This window comes from Notamacropus eugenii, chromosome 2, assembly GCF_028372415.1.
Source record: "Notamacropus eugenii isolate mMacEug1 chromosome 2, mMacEug1.pri_v2, whole genome shotgun sequence".
In the NCBI taxonomy this organism is placed as follows: Eukaryota; Metazoa; Chordata; class Mammalia; order Diprotodontia; family Macropodidae; genus Notamacropus; species Notamacropus eugenii.
The window spans coordinates 111,323,874-111,339,362 of NC_092873.1; the positions used below are offsets into that span (position 1 = coordinate 111,323,874).

The following is a 15,489-nucleotide window of genomic DNA, read 5'->3' on the forward strand; positions in this document are numbered from 1 at the left end:
ACCTAGATGCCCATCACTTTTCCTTTTTCCACATATTAATCACCAAATCTTGCTTTTTCTGCTTCTGAATTTCTCACATCCAACCCCCTCTCTCCATTTATCCAGCTAGCATCTTAATTCGGGTCTTTATCAACGCTCATCTAGATCATTTCAAATACTTCCTAATTGGTCTCCATGACCCAAAGCCCGCCCCCCACCCCGCCCCACATCAATCCATCAGTCCCTCCAGTTGCCAAAGTGATTTTCCTTAAATCCAGGTCTGAGCATGTTACATCCATAGTCAATAAAATTCAATGCTTCCCTATTGCCTCTAAGATAAAATATAAACTTATCTATGTAGCTTTTAAAACCTTTACAACTTTGCCCCTAACTTTCTAGCACTGTTGTACATCATTTTCTTACCCACACTTTTTCTTTTGGAGTGGAGAAGGCACAACAATTGGGTTTAAATGACTTGCCAAAGGTCATACAGCTAGTAAGTGTCAGGCATCTGAGATCACATTTAAACTCAGGTCCTCCTGACTCCCAGGCCAGTGTTTTATTCATTGCGCCATCTAGCTGCCCCACCACACTTGACAATCTAGACAAAATGGTCTCTGTTCCTCACATGTAACATAAAAGTTTCTATCTCTAGGCAATTATATGGACTGTCCCTTATGTCTTGGATTCACTCTTTCTTGACCATTACTTCCCAGAATCCTTCTCTTTCAGCCAGTTGAAGATTCTTTTGGTTCCTGATTCTGACATTAATCATATTACTATAACTATTCCCTCCAGCTTTCTTGTCACCTATGTGCTTTGATAAGTGTCTATTTGTATATATTTGTATATGTATTATATATATGTGTATATTATATATACATATATATATAAACCATGGTTTATACTCTTTTCTTTTGTGCACTAAAAAAACTTTTATTGGTGCTGTTTTGTTTGGCACATCTATAATAACCCACTAATCCCCACCCCACCCGAATCCCTTCTTTGTAATAAATTACCAGCAAAGCAAATCAACTTCATGGTCATGTCTGAGAAAATATATCCTTTGTGCATTTCTAGCCCATTATTTCTCTGTCAAGAAATAAGAAGTGCGTTGTATTATCAGTCATCTGAAGTCATACCTATCTGGCATCATTAAGAAAAATCCTTCCTAGGTGGTACAGTGGCTAGATCACTGGGTTTGACGTCAGGATGACTGATTTTCATGAGTTCAAATCTGACCTCAGACACTTACTGGTTGTGTGTCCCTGGGCAAGTCACTTTCCCTTGTTTGCTTTAGTTTCCTCATCTGTGAAATGAGTTGGAGAAGGAAACTGCAAACCACTCTAGTATCTTTACCAAGAAAAGTCAGACAGGAAGAGTTGGGCTCTGAAATGACTGAACAACAACCTTCTTAAACACTACTTTTCAAGCTAGGGACATTTGGAAGAAGGACAAGATATGTGGCATATACCATCTGTTTTATAATTTTTCAAGCATTTATATCTGAAAAATAGCACAGTGATTTTTCTTCACAGTGCACCCATGATTCGTTGGAACACAGGATCTGAAGTCAAAGGAAATGGGTTCAACAGCCCTGCTTGTGTGACCTGGGACAAAACATGCCCTCTCTTCATGCCCTTTACCAATCTAATAGGAATAGAGAGAACTCAGTTTTTGGAATTATACTAGTGATCACCGGTAAGCAAGGGAAGAACATTTTCATAAGGGCAGGAGAGCCTAGTGCTAAAATGAAAAGTCTTGGTGATAATAACAACTAACATTTATTTATTGTGCTAAGTAAGCCCTTTACAAACATTATCTCACAGCAACCCTGGAAAGTAGGTGCTATCATTATCCCCATTTAACAGATGAGGAAACTGAGGTAAACAGAAGTTAGGTGATTTGAGCAGGGTTGAAGATTTAGGAAGTGTCTGAGGCAGAATTTGAAATGACCCCCGGCCCAGGGCTCTATCCACTGAGGCGCTTAGCTACCCCATTTGCCTCAATCTTGTTACTACTGATGCCACAAGGAAGAGTGTCCTCTTGATTCTCTACCTTTATTTGACCTGGGTGTTTGAAAAATGTTGGCTAGTGAGTTCTCTGGGGGTTGATCAGCATTTGAGAACTGCCTTTCACTTTTCCATACCTGATTTGTAGTTAGCTCTTGCAAGAACACTTTCAGTTAAGTTAGGAATGATTGGATTTCTGACTGTGCATGGTCATTAATATGTCAATTTTAGACCCTAGGAAGCAAAGCTGCCAATAGTTATTCAGTAAATGTTACCCACTTAACTCTTTTATAAATGCTCTATGATCAAGGACAGCTTTACTGAGTGAAGGTAGCCAAGCCAATGTTGTAAGGTCATAGGATTGAGAACTAGAAGAAACCTTAGAAATCTTTTAGTTCAAGTCTCTCATTTTACAGATGAGGAAACTGAGGCTTACTGACTTGCCCAAGAGAACCAGGGCTAGACTTGGGACCATAGGTCCAGAGCTGAAAGGAGATTCAGAAGCTAGCTAGTCAAACCTCCTCATTTTACAGTGGAGGAAAGCAAGATCCAACCAAGGTGAATGACTTACCCAAGGTCACACAAGGAGAAAGCATCACATCTAAGATCAAATCAGAGATTTGAGTCCAGATTCTCAGACTTCAGAGTCAGAGATCTTCCTCTGTACCATATATGGAACCTTTTAGGTATTGCTGTTCCATGAATTTTTCTGACTTTGATGCCCTCTCTGGAATGTGATCTATTCTAAGTGTCATCAGTGCCAAAGAGGGTGGATCTATCATTAGGTCCAGAAGGCATAAGCAAACAATGAATTCCCTTCTTCTTTCCCATGAATCCCTGCAGTACCCCACTTATCTTGAAGGGACATTTCTGGAAAGTTGGCCCCAAACTGTATTAAGTGGTGTGGCTTCTCTGTTGCAAAGGATTAAGCAAACAAAACTATTTTGCCAGGCAGTCCCGACAAGGACCATTGCTTCCAGTCATATCCAGTAAAAGTAGGCATAAATTAAACTTCCACTCCATAACCTAATGAAACATAAACATGTTGACTTCATCAGTAGATGATGTCCTAGTACTTAGGAGGGTGGGGGAGAGGGACTGAGATAATTCTTTATCAGTGTTAGTTCTTTCTTTTCTTTTCTCTCTTTGGTCCCAAAGCAGGTGATTACCCATCCAAACAGCAATGTTTTCATGTTCCCTTCTGGAAACTATTCTCAGTAGAGTGAAATTCTCAATACTGATCTCTTAATTTGATAGAGCCCAGTCCTATCATTGCCTTCACTGATATGATTAAAGGAAGAGAAACAGTGTTAGTTAATGAATAGAAAGTCAGTCTCAGAGCCAGGAAAACCTAGGTCTAAACCCTATCTCTAGCATAAATTTTTTCAAGTCAACAAATCTTTATAAAGCACCTACTATGTGCTCAAAGCTGTTATTTTAGTACCACACTAAGCACTGGGGAAATAAAGTGGAAAAAAAAAACTTCTTTCTTCAAGGAAGCTCACATTCTCTTTTCATCATTCATTTTTCAAAATGTTGGGTTACAAATTTTTCCTCTTTCCAGCCCCTCTCCCACTTGTTGGGAAGGCAAGCAATATTATATCTATATTTCCATATTAGCTATATTGCAAAAAAAGAGGTCAGGCAAGAAAAGCCAAGTGGGAAAAAAGTGCTTCAATTTTCACTCAGAGCTGTCTCTACTGTACATTGGCTGTGTGACCTTGGGCAGGTAATTTTACCTCTCAGTGCCTCAAGCAAATCTCAAAAACTACAAATTGCAGGGCATTTGCAGGTCTGTATTGGTAGAGGGATTTTCCCCAAAAGAAGTTCTCCATGGCAAAAAAATCATGGGTCCAGTCCCACCCCATGCCATGATCAAAGAAACCGACCCAAAGAAACTGTCTGACTGAGGGAGCTCCTCAGCCACCTGGGTTACCTGTGACATCTGGAGGTAGCATGGTAGAGTAGTCAGGGAGCACTGGATGAGAAGTCAGGAGCCTTACATATTAGTCCCAAATCATCTATAAAGTGTGGTAATTAGGCTAAATAACTTCATAGGACTATTTTGACTCCAATGATCAATGGTTAACTATATGACCTGAGAGAAATGATTTTTCTTTCTTGCATTAATAACTAATTACTGAATAAGGACTAAGGTTTTTCTTTCCTTTTTCTACTTCCTCACCCAGAAACCAACCCTTATGGTAAATCTTGGATAAAAGTTATGGATGTCTGATCATTGTGTTTGCTCAGACAGGTCTGGGAGAAATTGATTCTCCCTGGTGTCAGATAGGTGATAAGGAAACTGATAAGTCTCTTTGACCAAGATTTGGGTGACCCAAGTCAAGACCCTCATTGTAATATAGCCCACCTCTCATTGCGCTATTCATTCTCTCATTAACTGTTAAGTAATTAGTCTATTGCCACCCTTCCCACTAAGGGCATACAAACTCTGAGCCCACTGCCATGAGGGTCTTTGGCATTTAAGAGTGTCACTTATCATTTTATTTATTAATAAATATGCTGGCCTTATTAATGAAATGATTAAATTATCCAGAAATTATGTCTCTCCACATAAATTAACCAGAATATTAACAGAAATATTAAAGAAATGAAAAAATGATTAAATTATCCAGAAATTATGTCTCTCCACATAAATTAACCAGAATATTAACAGAAATATTAAAGAAATGAAAAAATGATTGAATTACCCAGAAATTATGTCTCTCCACATAAATTAACCAGAATATTAACAGAAATATTAAAGAAATGAAAAAATGATTGAATTACCCAGAAATTACGTCTCTTGAATTTTTTAAATGTCACCAACCTCTGGAACATCTCACCTAATATCTTTATCTGTTTTATGCATATTTTGAGCTCCAGTTTTCTCCTCTATAAAATTAGGACAATATTCCCTACCTTTCATATGTCATGTGGGAATGTCCTGAGGAAAGAATACTAGATTTGGAGTTGGAGGACCTGGGATCCTTAGTGGTCATTAATCTAACTCCTCTATTTTACAGAGAAGACCAAGGTCCAGAGAGGTACAAAAAAAGTAAAAGTCTCATAGGTAGTAAGTGGCATAATTGGGATTTGAACCCAGGTTTTTGAATTCCAAATACATTGCTCTTTCTGATGGGGTGCTTGGGTTCCTGTGTTTGGACCCCAATTCTAAAATCTCATTTCTCTCTAAAAATCTCATTTCTCCTTAGCCTCAAAACACCATTCCAGGCAGTTTCTCCCCAGTCCAAGAATAGCCTGCCCCAGCAAAAACAGTTTTATCTCCCTTCCTGCTTCAATAGCCCACTGCACCTGCAGAACTTATTAGTCTGATCCAGCTGTGTACTGGCTGAACTAGCTGTGTACTGGGTCATAACAACATTTACCGCTCACTGACCAATCATATGTATCCTAGACTTAGACATACATATACTCCCTTACATTTATCTTGTCTAACAAGACACTGATGAGAGCAGCCTGGTATTACTTAGTCCTGACCAATAGTGGACTTAGTGACTTCAGGCCTAAAACCATACCTCCGTGTAGATCCTCTTTGGCTATTTCCTGATGAACTCTGGGTAAAATACCTGTATAGTAGATACCAAAAGTACATGTTCCTTTAAGAACTAACCACTCCTCAACCACTCTCTAATCCTGCCCTGAATCACCTAGTAATCACACTTGGTACATGTCTTATTACAAAATATCCTTTATAAACTTTACTTGTACCCCATTCAAATCACAGGTTCCCTAAGAACTCTTACCTGCTGAAAAGTATAATAAATCTTTACCACCTTAACCTCAAAAAAGCTTGAGTCCATTAATTCTTTTCCAGTTGGCCCATGTAGGGAATTCTAGTCTTGGGGTTCCTGTACCTCTATCTCTCCAGCCCTCATTATTTCCAATGTATCAAGCTGCCTTTGGCTCTGAGATTTACTATCTGTATAATCCTGGGGAAGTCATTTAACTATTCTGGTTTTCAGTTTCCTCATCTGTGAAATGGGGGGAGGAAGTGGCCAGTGTTAGATGCTCTCTAAGGTTCCTTCCAGAGTTGGACAAACCTGAGGAAAGCCATTTCGTCCAACTTCTTCATTTTAGGGGTAAAGAAATCGAAGACCAAGGATTTGTCCAAGATTCCACAGGTAGAAAGAGTCTAATATGGGATTTGAACCCAGGATCTATGAAGATGAAAGGGGATAGTGACAAGGTGGGTGATTTCTTCTGAAGCATTATTATAACCACCAGGGGGAATGAAAGCTCTCAGTCTTTTCCACTGATACTCAGGTTCTCTTCTTTGGAAAAATAAAGGAAAAAGTGACCACATTATAGACCTGTTCAAACACAGACTACAGGCCTAGAAACAAGCCTAGGGAACAGCAGGTCTTTGACCCTACCTCCCTCCCAGCCCCTATCACCGCCCACAGCCCCAAAGACAACAGCAAGCACTTTGCTTTATTTTAACAAAGATTGGAGCCATGAGAACACAATGATTCCCTTGGCAGCCTCATGAGCAGATCACGTTTCCTGGAAGAGGGTCAGACAGTGCCAGGAAATCACGGTTGCCAGGTTTGCAGAAAGGACTTGGAATGCAGTTTGTGTGGGCCACTTCAAGCTGGTATCAACCTTGTCCTCGTTTCACTAGGTATTTAACAGTCACTCTGTCTAGCACATTTGGGAAGCCCTGAGCTAGATGGAGAGCTGAAAGGGACCCCAGAACCACCTCCCTCATTTTACAGAGGGGGAAACTGAGGCTTAAGGAGGTTAATTAACTGGGCCAAAGTCCCATTGGTAGTATCAGAGGTGGATTTGAACTCAGATTCTCTGACTTCAGAGCAAGTACTTTCTACTACACTATTCTGCTTTCTCTGTTTTATGCATATTTCTGCTGCCAGGCACCCCTTTTTAAAATAACTATTTATAATAATAAGCACAACTATAAGTTACTATAATAATTAGCTATAATAATAATAATCTACAATAATTATCTTTTATAATACTTATACTAGCTATAATACAATATACTATAATAATTATCTTTTCATAATAATAGCTAACACTTATATAGGACTCCAAGATTTGCAAAAACACCTTACAAATATTATGTCCTTTGATCTTCCCTACAACCCTGAGAGGTTGGTGCTATTATTATCCCCATTTTACAGATGAGGAAATTGAAGCAGAAACAGGTTAAGTGATTTGCTAATGTCTGAGGTAGAACTTGAACTCCTAACTCCAGGTCCAGCGCTCTATCCACTATGCAACCTAAAGAAGGTGTTATTCAAAATAGCCTGGCCTAAATGATTATGAGCCTTTGAATAGGGGATTGAAATTCAGGAAGATCTGTATTAGAGTGCTGTCTCAGACACATGCTAGCTGTGCAACTCTGGGCAATTCAAATCCTCTCTCAATGCCCCATGCTATGCTGTTTTTTAATCTTTTGTGTATGTGTGTGTCACAGACCCCACTGACGTTATAGTGAAGCCTCTAGGCTCCTTCTTCGAATGATATTTTTAAATGCATAAAATAAATAAGATTTCAAAAAAGGCAAATATTTTGAAATTAAGACATGATTTTTTCCCATCCAAGTTCACAGACCCCTGAAGCATATCCCTTTAAGGGTCTATGGATTCCAGGTTAAAAACTCTACCTTTAGGACTCTGACTGTTTCCCAATGCCTAGAACTCTCTCTCTTTCTTCAGTTCTACCTACTGACCTCCCTAGCTTCCTTTAAGGTCCAACTAAAATTCCACCTTTTATAGGAAGTCTTTCCCCGACCTCTCTTAATTTTAGTGCTTTTATTCTGTTCATAATTTTTTATTTATCCTGAATATGCCTTGTTTTATATATTTGTTTGCAGGTTGTCTCTTCTATTAGTTAGATCCTTGAGGGTTGGGATTGTCTTTTGTTTCTTTTTGTATCCTTAGCAGTTAGCATGGTGCCTGGTGCATTTGTCATTCAACTATTCAGTCAATTCTGACTGTGTGTGACCCCATGGATTTTTGGCTATGGGTTTTCTTGGCAAACATACTGGAATGGCTTGCCATTCCCTTCTTTAGTGTGTCCCCATTTTACAGAAGATAAACTGAGGTAAATGGGGATTGACTTGCCCAGGATCACACAGATAGTAAGTATCTGAGTCTGGATTCCAACTCAGACTTCCCTGGCTCCAAGTCCAGTATTCTATTCATTGAATCACCTCTCTGCCCCTATGTATTTGGCACATAGTAGGTGTTTAATAAACAATGATTGATTGATTGAACAGCAGCCAATTTGCTTTAGGAGAGAGGGGCTCTCCTTACTAATACAATCACAAGTCTTCCCCCAACACACACACACATAATGAAAAGTTTGTTGGGAATCTTTGTAAACATATTGAACCCATTTAGATCATCCCCACCAATAAGTAACGTCAACTTTCTACATTCCCCTATTAAATTTTCGCTTATTTTGAGACTAAATTTGGAGTTTATCACCTTCCTAATGAGATGATTATAAAATTCTTTGAAACTCTAAAGTCATATATAAATGTGAATTATTATTTAGAACTAGCATTTAAATATCTCTTTAAGTTCTGCCAGTGTGTTTTACATACAGGTTGGCCCCATATAAGGCAGATACAACCAGCAACATTATTCCCATTTTACAGGTGAGGTATAGAGAGGATAAATGACTTGCTTGAGGTCACACAAGGAGTAGGCTGAGTTTAAACCCAAGTCTTCCCAACACCAAGTCCAGCACTCTATGCTCGGTCTCTTATCTAGAATCACCTGTCAAAGAGACCATGATTTTCTCAGTTACTCAGGCTTGAAACCTTGAGCTCTCTTTTATCTGGTTACTTTCCTTCTTGCCCCATTACCTGTCAGCACTGAATCCTGTCCATTATTCTTCAAGATGTCTCATATCCATCCACCTCTTTATTCTCACAGCTATCACCTTAGTCCCTTATTCCACACTGTACTAACCTCGTCCCTGAATTACTACAACATCCTCTTGGCTGATCTCCCAGACTCCAGGATTTTCTCCCTTCCTCTCATCTCTCATCTTCTTCTCTTAAAATCCCCAGTTTCCTTCACAATTTAGCTCTAGTACCATCTTCTATCTGAAATATTTTTTTGATTCCCTTCCCCAGCTAACCTCCCTCAACCACTTCATAATTATTTTGTAGATTTCTGCTGTTGTTCAGTCATCTCTGAATCTGTGACCCCATGGACCGTGGCACGCCAATAATGCCTGTGAGGTTTTCTTGGCAAATTTGCCACGTCTTTCTCCAGTGGACTAAGGCAAACAGGGGTTAAGTGACTTGCCCAGGGTCACACAGCTAATAAGTGTCTGTGGCAGGATTTTGGATTCAGGTCTTCCTGACTCTAGGCCCTGAACTCTATCCACTGTGTGACCTGGCTGCCTCTGTATTTAGCATATGTATATATTCTGTATTTTATATATATGCATGTGTATATGTATATGTGTATAAACATACATACATACATACATTCCTATATATGTATGTGTTTATATGTATGTAGGTTATATGTATATATACACATATACACATCTCTCTTTTCTCTATATACGTATATATACATATATCTGTATATATGTGCATATATATATATGCGCACATATATATGTAAAACATTAGATGGAAACTTCTTTAGAGAAAGAACCCAACCTTTGTTCTTGTATCCCCATGACTTAGCACAGGGCTTGGCAGTAGTACGTATTTAATGTATGATTCCTGACTGATTGATTGATTGGTGTAGTTCAACCTCTTCATTTTTTTGCAGATGAGAAAACCTAAGCCCAGTGTAATAAGTGGCCTAGTAGGGATCCGTACATTTGGCCTCAGATTTAGGGTGCATCAAAATCTTTTGCAAAATTGTAAACAACACAACAAGTTCAGCACCTTAAATCAACCAGAGAAAATTCTTTTTTTCTGGGACCCTGCTAAGTGGAATACCTCTACAATTTTCTCCCATTTTTTTGAAGGTCCACCTTTGCCCCAGGCCCGATTATTTTTGATGTGTTATATCCTTAAGGGAAACATCTGGCCTTCTTCTAACTCCTGTGATCTGGTGAATATACTAAGGCCCAACAAAGATAATTTGTCTTCCTAGAGCCTGTTGTCACCTGTTTTCCATCTAATCCATCCAAAGCCCCAAAAGTAAAATGGACTATGTATATAGTAAATGGAAATAATATTTTTTCATAATGATTTGTCATGACAATTACTTTTTTTTATAAGAATATTCCGGGAAAACTTTGGGGATGTCAACTCCTTAGCTTAAGGAGCTAGTTCCCTTCCATGGGGAGAACTAACTTCTCTCAATGAGTGTCAGTCAGGGGGGAAAAAGAAAAAGAAAAAAAAAAACACTCTCAACAGGAAACTCAGGAAAACATTACTTTCACAGCTGTAAGGTCACCAACTGCTTCAGAGGAAGTAGGGATCCTGAGCCCAAGAAGGCAGGAACTCATCTTCAAATATTTTGATTTGGAAAGCAAAGATGTTTGAAAATACCAGGTTGGCCCCATCTCTTATCCTTTTCCTGTCATGGGATAACCGGGTCGTGGGATGGAGTTGGGAAGGAGAAATTTTATTTTTAAAGGCAGAAGTCTGGACGACAACCCTTGTTGTTTTGATTTGAACGCCACCAGGAGGAAAGACAAGGAGGGAACAAAATGAGAGCTCACAAGGAGGTGTAACTGCTCTGGCTGAACATAATGCATTTAGGCACATGGAAACATTTGAACAGATTTCTACCGTAGTTTCAGGAGCAGCTAGGTAGCATAGTGGATAGAGCACTGGGCTTGAAAACAGGAAAATTCATCTTCCTGAGTTCAGTTCTAGCCTTAGTGGCTGCATGACCCTGGGCAAGTCACTGAACCTTCTTTGCCTCAGTTCCTTATCTGTAAAATGGACTGGAGGAAGAAATGATAAACCACTCTTAAACCCTTGCCAAGAAAACCTCAAATGAAGTCACGAAGAGTAAGATATGCCTGAAATGACTCAACAACAATTACCGTACTCCCTGGAACTCCATGAACTCATTCCAGTCTCCAGGGTCTATGTAGTCTAACTGTCCTTCATTGTGTTTGTCCTTCACTCCCGAAGATGACCATGACATCAAGATGATGACATGACTTGCAGTTGACTTTTGATTTGAGAGAGGGAGGGCTGTGCAAGGTCACCAACCTCACTTTCTTCTCCTGACCCACCTGGGTCCAGTGGCCTGATATTCATCAGGATGACTGGAGATGGCCCAAGATACATTGTGAGACTCTGGCCCTTTCAGGCTAAAGTCTTATCACATTCTCACTTTGAGTGAGATACACCCATTCAATGAATAGGTTTCTTTAAGTAGTTACTCAAGGGATGGCTCTTTCAATAAAAAAAAAAAAAATCAAAATGGGAGGGGAAGACCCTCAGAGTTCCTGGGTAAAAGATAAACAATTACTATTTAGTAATTACATTCACTCTATGCTAGGTGAGTGAGGACCTGTTGTCCAGTCTACAAGTTCCAGAGTGAACTGGGTTTAAGGCTTGATCTTTGAGCAAGAAATTTAGTCAGTAAATCCAAAAGGAAAAAAGGCAGCTTTTGGCCATGAAGTGTAGCTTTCCTATTTCAAGGTTAACTGATATAACAGAAAATGGAAGACCAAACTCTAAAAGCATTGTCTGCTTTTACAAGCTCTGTTGGCTCTTTTAGGTCACTAGACCTGAAATAGTATTGGGTGTAACAAGCCTGGGCAAGTATGGAATATCCTGCTCAGAGTAAGATCTTCTGTAGAATGAGTGGTGGGATAGAAATTGAGAATGAATAGACCTTTGTTGACCTGAAAGGCAGAGTTGTAACTAGGGTGAGGCAACGGGAACTTAGTTCCATGGTGAAAAAAATGTATCAATCACAGAGGACACTTTAGTTGGGGCTTGTCTTCCTTGGCCTACCATCCCTAACAGAAGCAGTGGGATCCTTGACCAAGTTTCTCCATCCATGTTCTTCCACTGGCCCACCTCTGCTCTCCAGTAGCTCAGAAAGAATGCTGACTTAGGAGTCATAGGACCAGAGTTCAAATCTCTTCTTGCATGCTGACTGCTTCTATGACTCTCATACAAAATAGTAAACTTTTGCAGCTTTGGCAGATTTTTTGTTGTTTAGTCAATTTAGTTGTGTCTGATTCTTAGAAACTCCATTTGGGATTTTCTTGGCAAAGATACTGGAATGGTTTGCCATTTCCTTCTCCAGCTCATTTTTACAGATGAGGAAAGTGAGGCACACAGGGTTAAGTGACTTGCCCAAGGTCCCACAGCTAGGCCAGATTTGAACTCAGGAAGGTGAGTCTTTCTGACTCCAGGCCCAACACTCTATCCACCACATCACCTAGCTGCCGATTGGCAGATAACCACAGACAATATTATTCCCAGATGATTTCCAAGGTCTATGATAGCTTTAGACCCATAGTAGCATATGTGATCCTTTGATCCATTGGTGAAAGCACTTGGAGTAGAATAGAAATCTGGATCTGCTCCCAAGTATACTGTCTCCCCCCAGTAGTCTTCCTCTCTTCATTCTTTCCTCCCTTCTCAGCACTAAATGTAAACTTTTCCCTCACCTCATGACCTGCCCCAGGTGAAAGTTTTAGAGTGTCCCATCCCCTGAGAGGGTTCAGAGAGCTCCCCAAGGCATAGGATGTAGCATGGAATACTATGTATTTCAAAGATACTGTGATCCTGTGAGTCTGGGGATCTCCTTATGTGGGAACAGTAGTTATAGCAATGTTTATGCTAATCCTTTATGAATCAGTATATATTACAGAGGTTAAGTGACTTCACAAAGGTCACACAGCTAGTATAAACATCAGAAGAAAAACCTGAACGCTTAGGCAGCTAAGTAAGACAGTGGATTAGTGAGCCTGACCAGGAGTCAGGAAGATTTGAATTCAAATCCAGCCCTCCAAAATTTGCTAGTTGGGCAAGTCACTTAACCTCTATTTGCCTCAGTTTCGTAACCTGTGAAATGGGGATAATATTAGCACTTACTTCCCAGGATTGATGTGAGGATTAGTTGAAATAATATTTGTAAAGTGCTTTGTAAACCTTAAAGTGCTATATAAAGGCTAACTCTAGCGGTTCTAGACTTCAAGCCCAGTCTTCTACCCACTGTGTCATGCTGCTTCTCCACCTATCATCATGGTTGATGAACAAGTATTCACAAATTCCATAAGCTTTATTAGAATTACAGGGAAGTGTATCTTTGCAAAAGAGTTCACTTACCAGCTCGTTTGTGTCTTAGTGACTCTTCTCTAAAGTTCTCACTTTCTTGTCCATTGCCTTGGTGGATCTGAAAGAATGGAGAATTAATAAAGAACCAGGGTCAGAAATTTCTTTTTTCCCAGTGGCTTTCCACCGCCTACTCAAGTGCCAGAGCTCCTACTGTCTGTATTCCTAGGGCACGTCTGGCACTTGGATGAAATTACTAAATGATTACTAAATGATTGATAGATAAATATGAGTTGTAATTACAAAATAATTTTAACTTATTGTTGTTTAGTCATTTCAGTCTAACTTCATGACTCCATTTCGGGTTTTCTTGGCAGAGAAACTGGAGTGGTTTGCCATTTCCTTCTTCAGCTTATTTTACAGATGAAGAAACTGAGGCAAACAGGGTTAAGTGACTTGCCCAGAGTCACAAAAGTAGTAAGTGTTTGAGGACAGATTTTCCATTCATTCAATCATTGTCTCTTAGCTTCTATAAAGGTTTCCTCTTTGTAATCTCCTCCTGTTTCTCTGATTATCCTTTCTGTGACTCTTCCTTCCCTCTCAAGATTCAGTCATCACAAACTCTTCTTTCTTCTCTTTCACTTGTTCAGAAAGCTAATTTACTCTGAGATTTCAACTATAACCTCTATGTAGATGACTCTCAAACCTACATCTCTAGTTCTTCCTTACCTCTTTCCTGAATTCTAGTTTCCTTTCCCCATATATCATTTAAACATATTATTTTATTTTTTACGGAATAAAGCAAGCCTTTCCATTATAATAAAAAAGACAATTGCTCATGAATCTGCAAGTCTACTACATAACTTACTATTCCTTTTAAATATACAACAAAGTAATCAGATACATTTTTTTTCTTTTTTTCTTCCCTCCCCCAACCCTACCCTAGAGATGACTACCATTGGACACAAATTACACACACATACACACACACACACATATGTAAAATGATTCTATACATACTTCCATTTACCACTTCTTTCTCTGGATGCAGATAGTGTTTTTCTTCATATGTACTTTATTGTTAATTTGGGTATTTATAATACTCAGAATAACTTATTCACTCCAAGTCATTCTTAAAACAATGTTTCTGTTGCTGTATACAGTATTCTCTTGCTTCTGCTTATCTCACTCTTCATTATTTCTCCTTATATCTTTAGGCTAGCTAGAAAACTCAATGGATAGAGCATCGACATGAGAGACAGAGACAGGAGGACTTGAGTTCAAATGGAGACTCAGCTGTGACCCAAGGCAAGTCCTTAAACCTCTTGTTTGTCTCAGATTTCCTCATGTGTAAAATGAGTATGGTTGTGAGGACAACATGAGATAATATTTATAAGTATTTATTTATAAAGCACTTTGCAAAGCATTAAAATACTATATAATTGCTAGTTACATATCTCCATTTGAGTGTCATGTGTCCACTCAACATAAAACCACATCGCTGATCTTTAATTTCTCCTTCTCCAAAGTGTTCTTTCCAACTCTGCTTTTTCTATCAGCAGTACAATCAGTTCCCCAAGGTTGGCATCTCAGAGATTCTTTTCTCCTTTCAGCCTCTATAGTCAATCAGTGACCAAGCTCTCTTGATCCATCCTTCAGAATGTCTCTCTGCTGATGCCCTTTATTTTTCTAGCATCACTGCTACCACACCAATGCTTAATCAATAAATATTTTTTGAATGTCTGCCATGTAGGCAGCACAGCAATGGGTATTGGAAACTAGCCCTTATCTCTTTCATCTCACATACAAGTAGCTTCAACAGCCTCCCACTTTTTTGCCCTCTCTTTTACTGGTAGACATCACCCTGAAATCTGCTACTGAATTCATCTTCCTTAAAAACCCTTTTCTCTATGACACTCAGTTTGGTACAGGCTTTCATCAGGTACCAAACTCTACCATATTGGTACAAGCTCTCCTCACCTCTCATCTGGACTACTGATGGCTGGTGAGCCTGCCTCAAGTCTTTCCCCACTCCAATCCATGTTCCCCCCTTCCATCAGTTGCCAAAATGATTACCTATCTAATAACACCAGTTAATTCCCTATTATCTCCAGGAACAAACATTAAATCCACCTTTTTAAAAAAAAACAAAATCTTTTTCCTTTACCCTGAACTTTTCATATATTCATTTCATAACATAATATTTCTCATTTACAAATTACTGGAATTGTTTCCTTTTTGTTTCATTTTGTTTGGGTCTGGTCCTGAGACAAATTGTAA

The 15,489-nt window shown here is 39.2% G+C and overlaps 1 protein-coding gene across 3 annotated transcripts in view; it reads right to left on the reverse strand.

Annotated features, from left to right (window-relative positions):
• Window positions 1-15,489, reverse strand: part of ADGRF5 (adhesion G protein-coupled receptor F5) — a 151,498-nt gene that overhangs the window by 44,630 nt on the left and 91,379 nt on the right. For all 3 annotated transcript variants that reach the window (XM_072642374.1, XM_072642373.1, XM_072642375.1), the window contains exon 3: window positions 13,264-13,330. In XM_072642374.1, coding sequence (XP_072498475.1) covers window positions 13,264-13,330 — 67 coding nt within the window. The remainder of the gene's footprint in view (window positions 1-13,263; window positions 13,331-15,489) is intronic.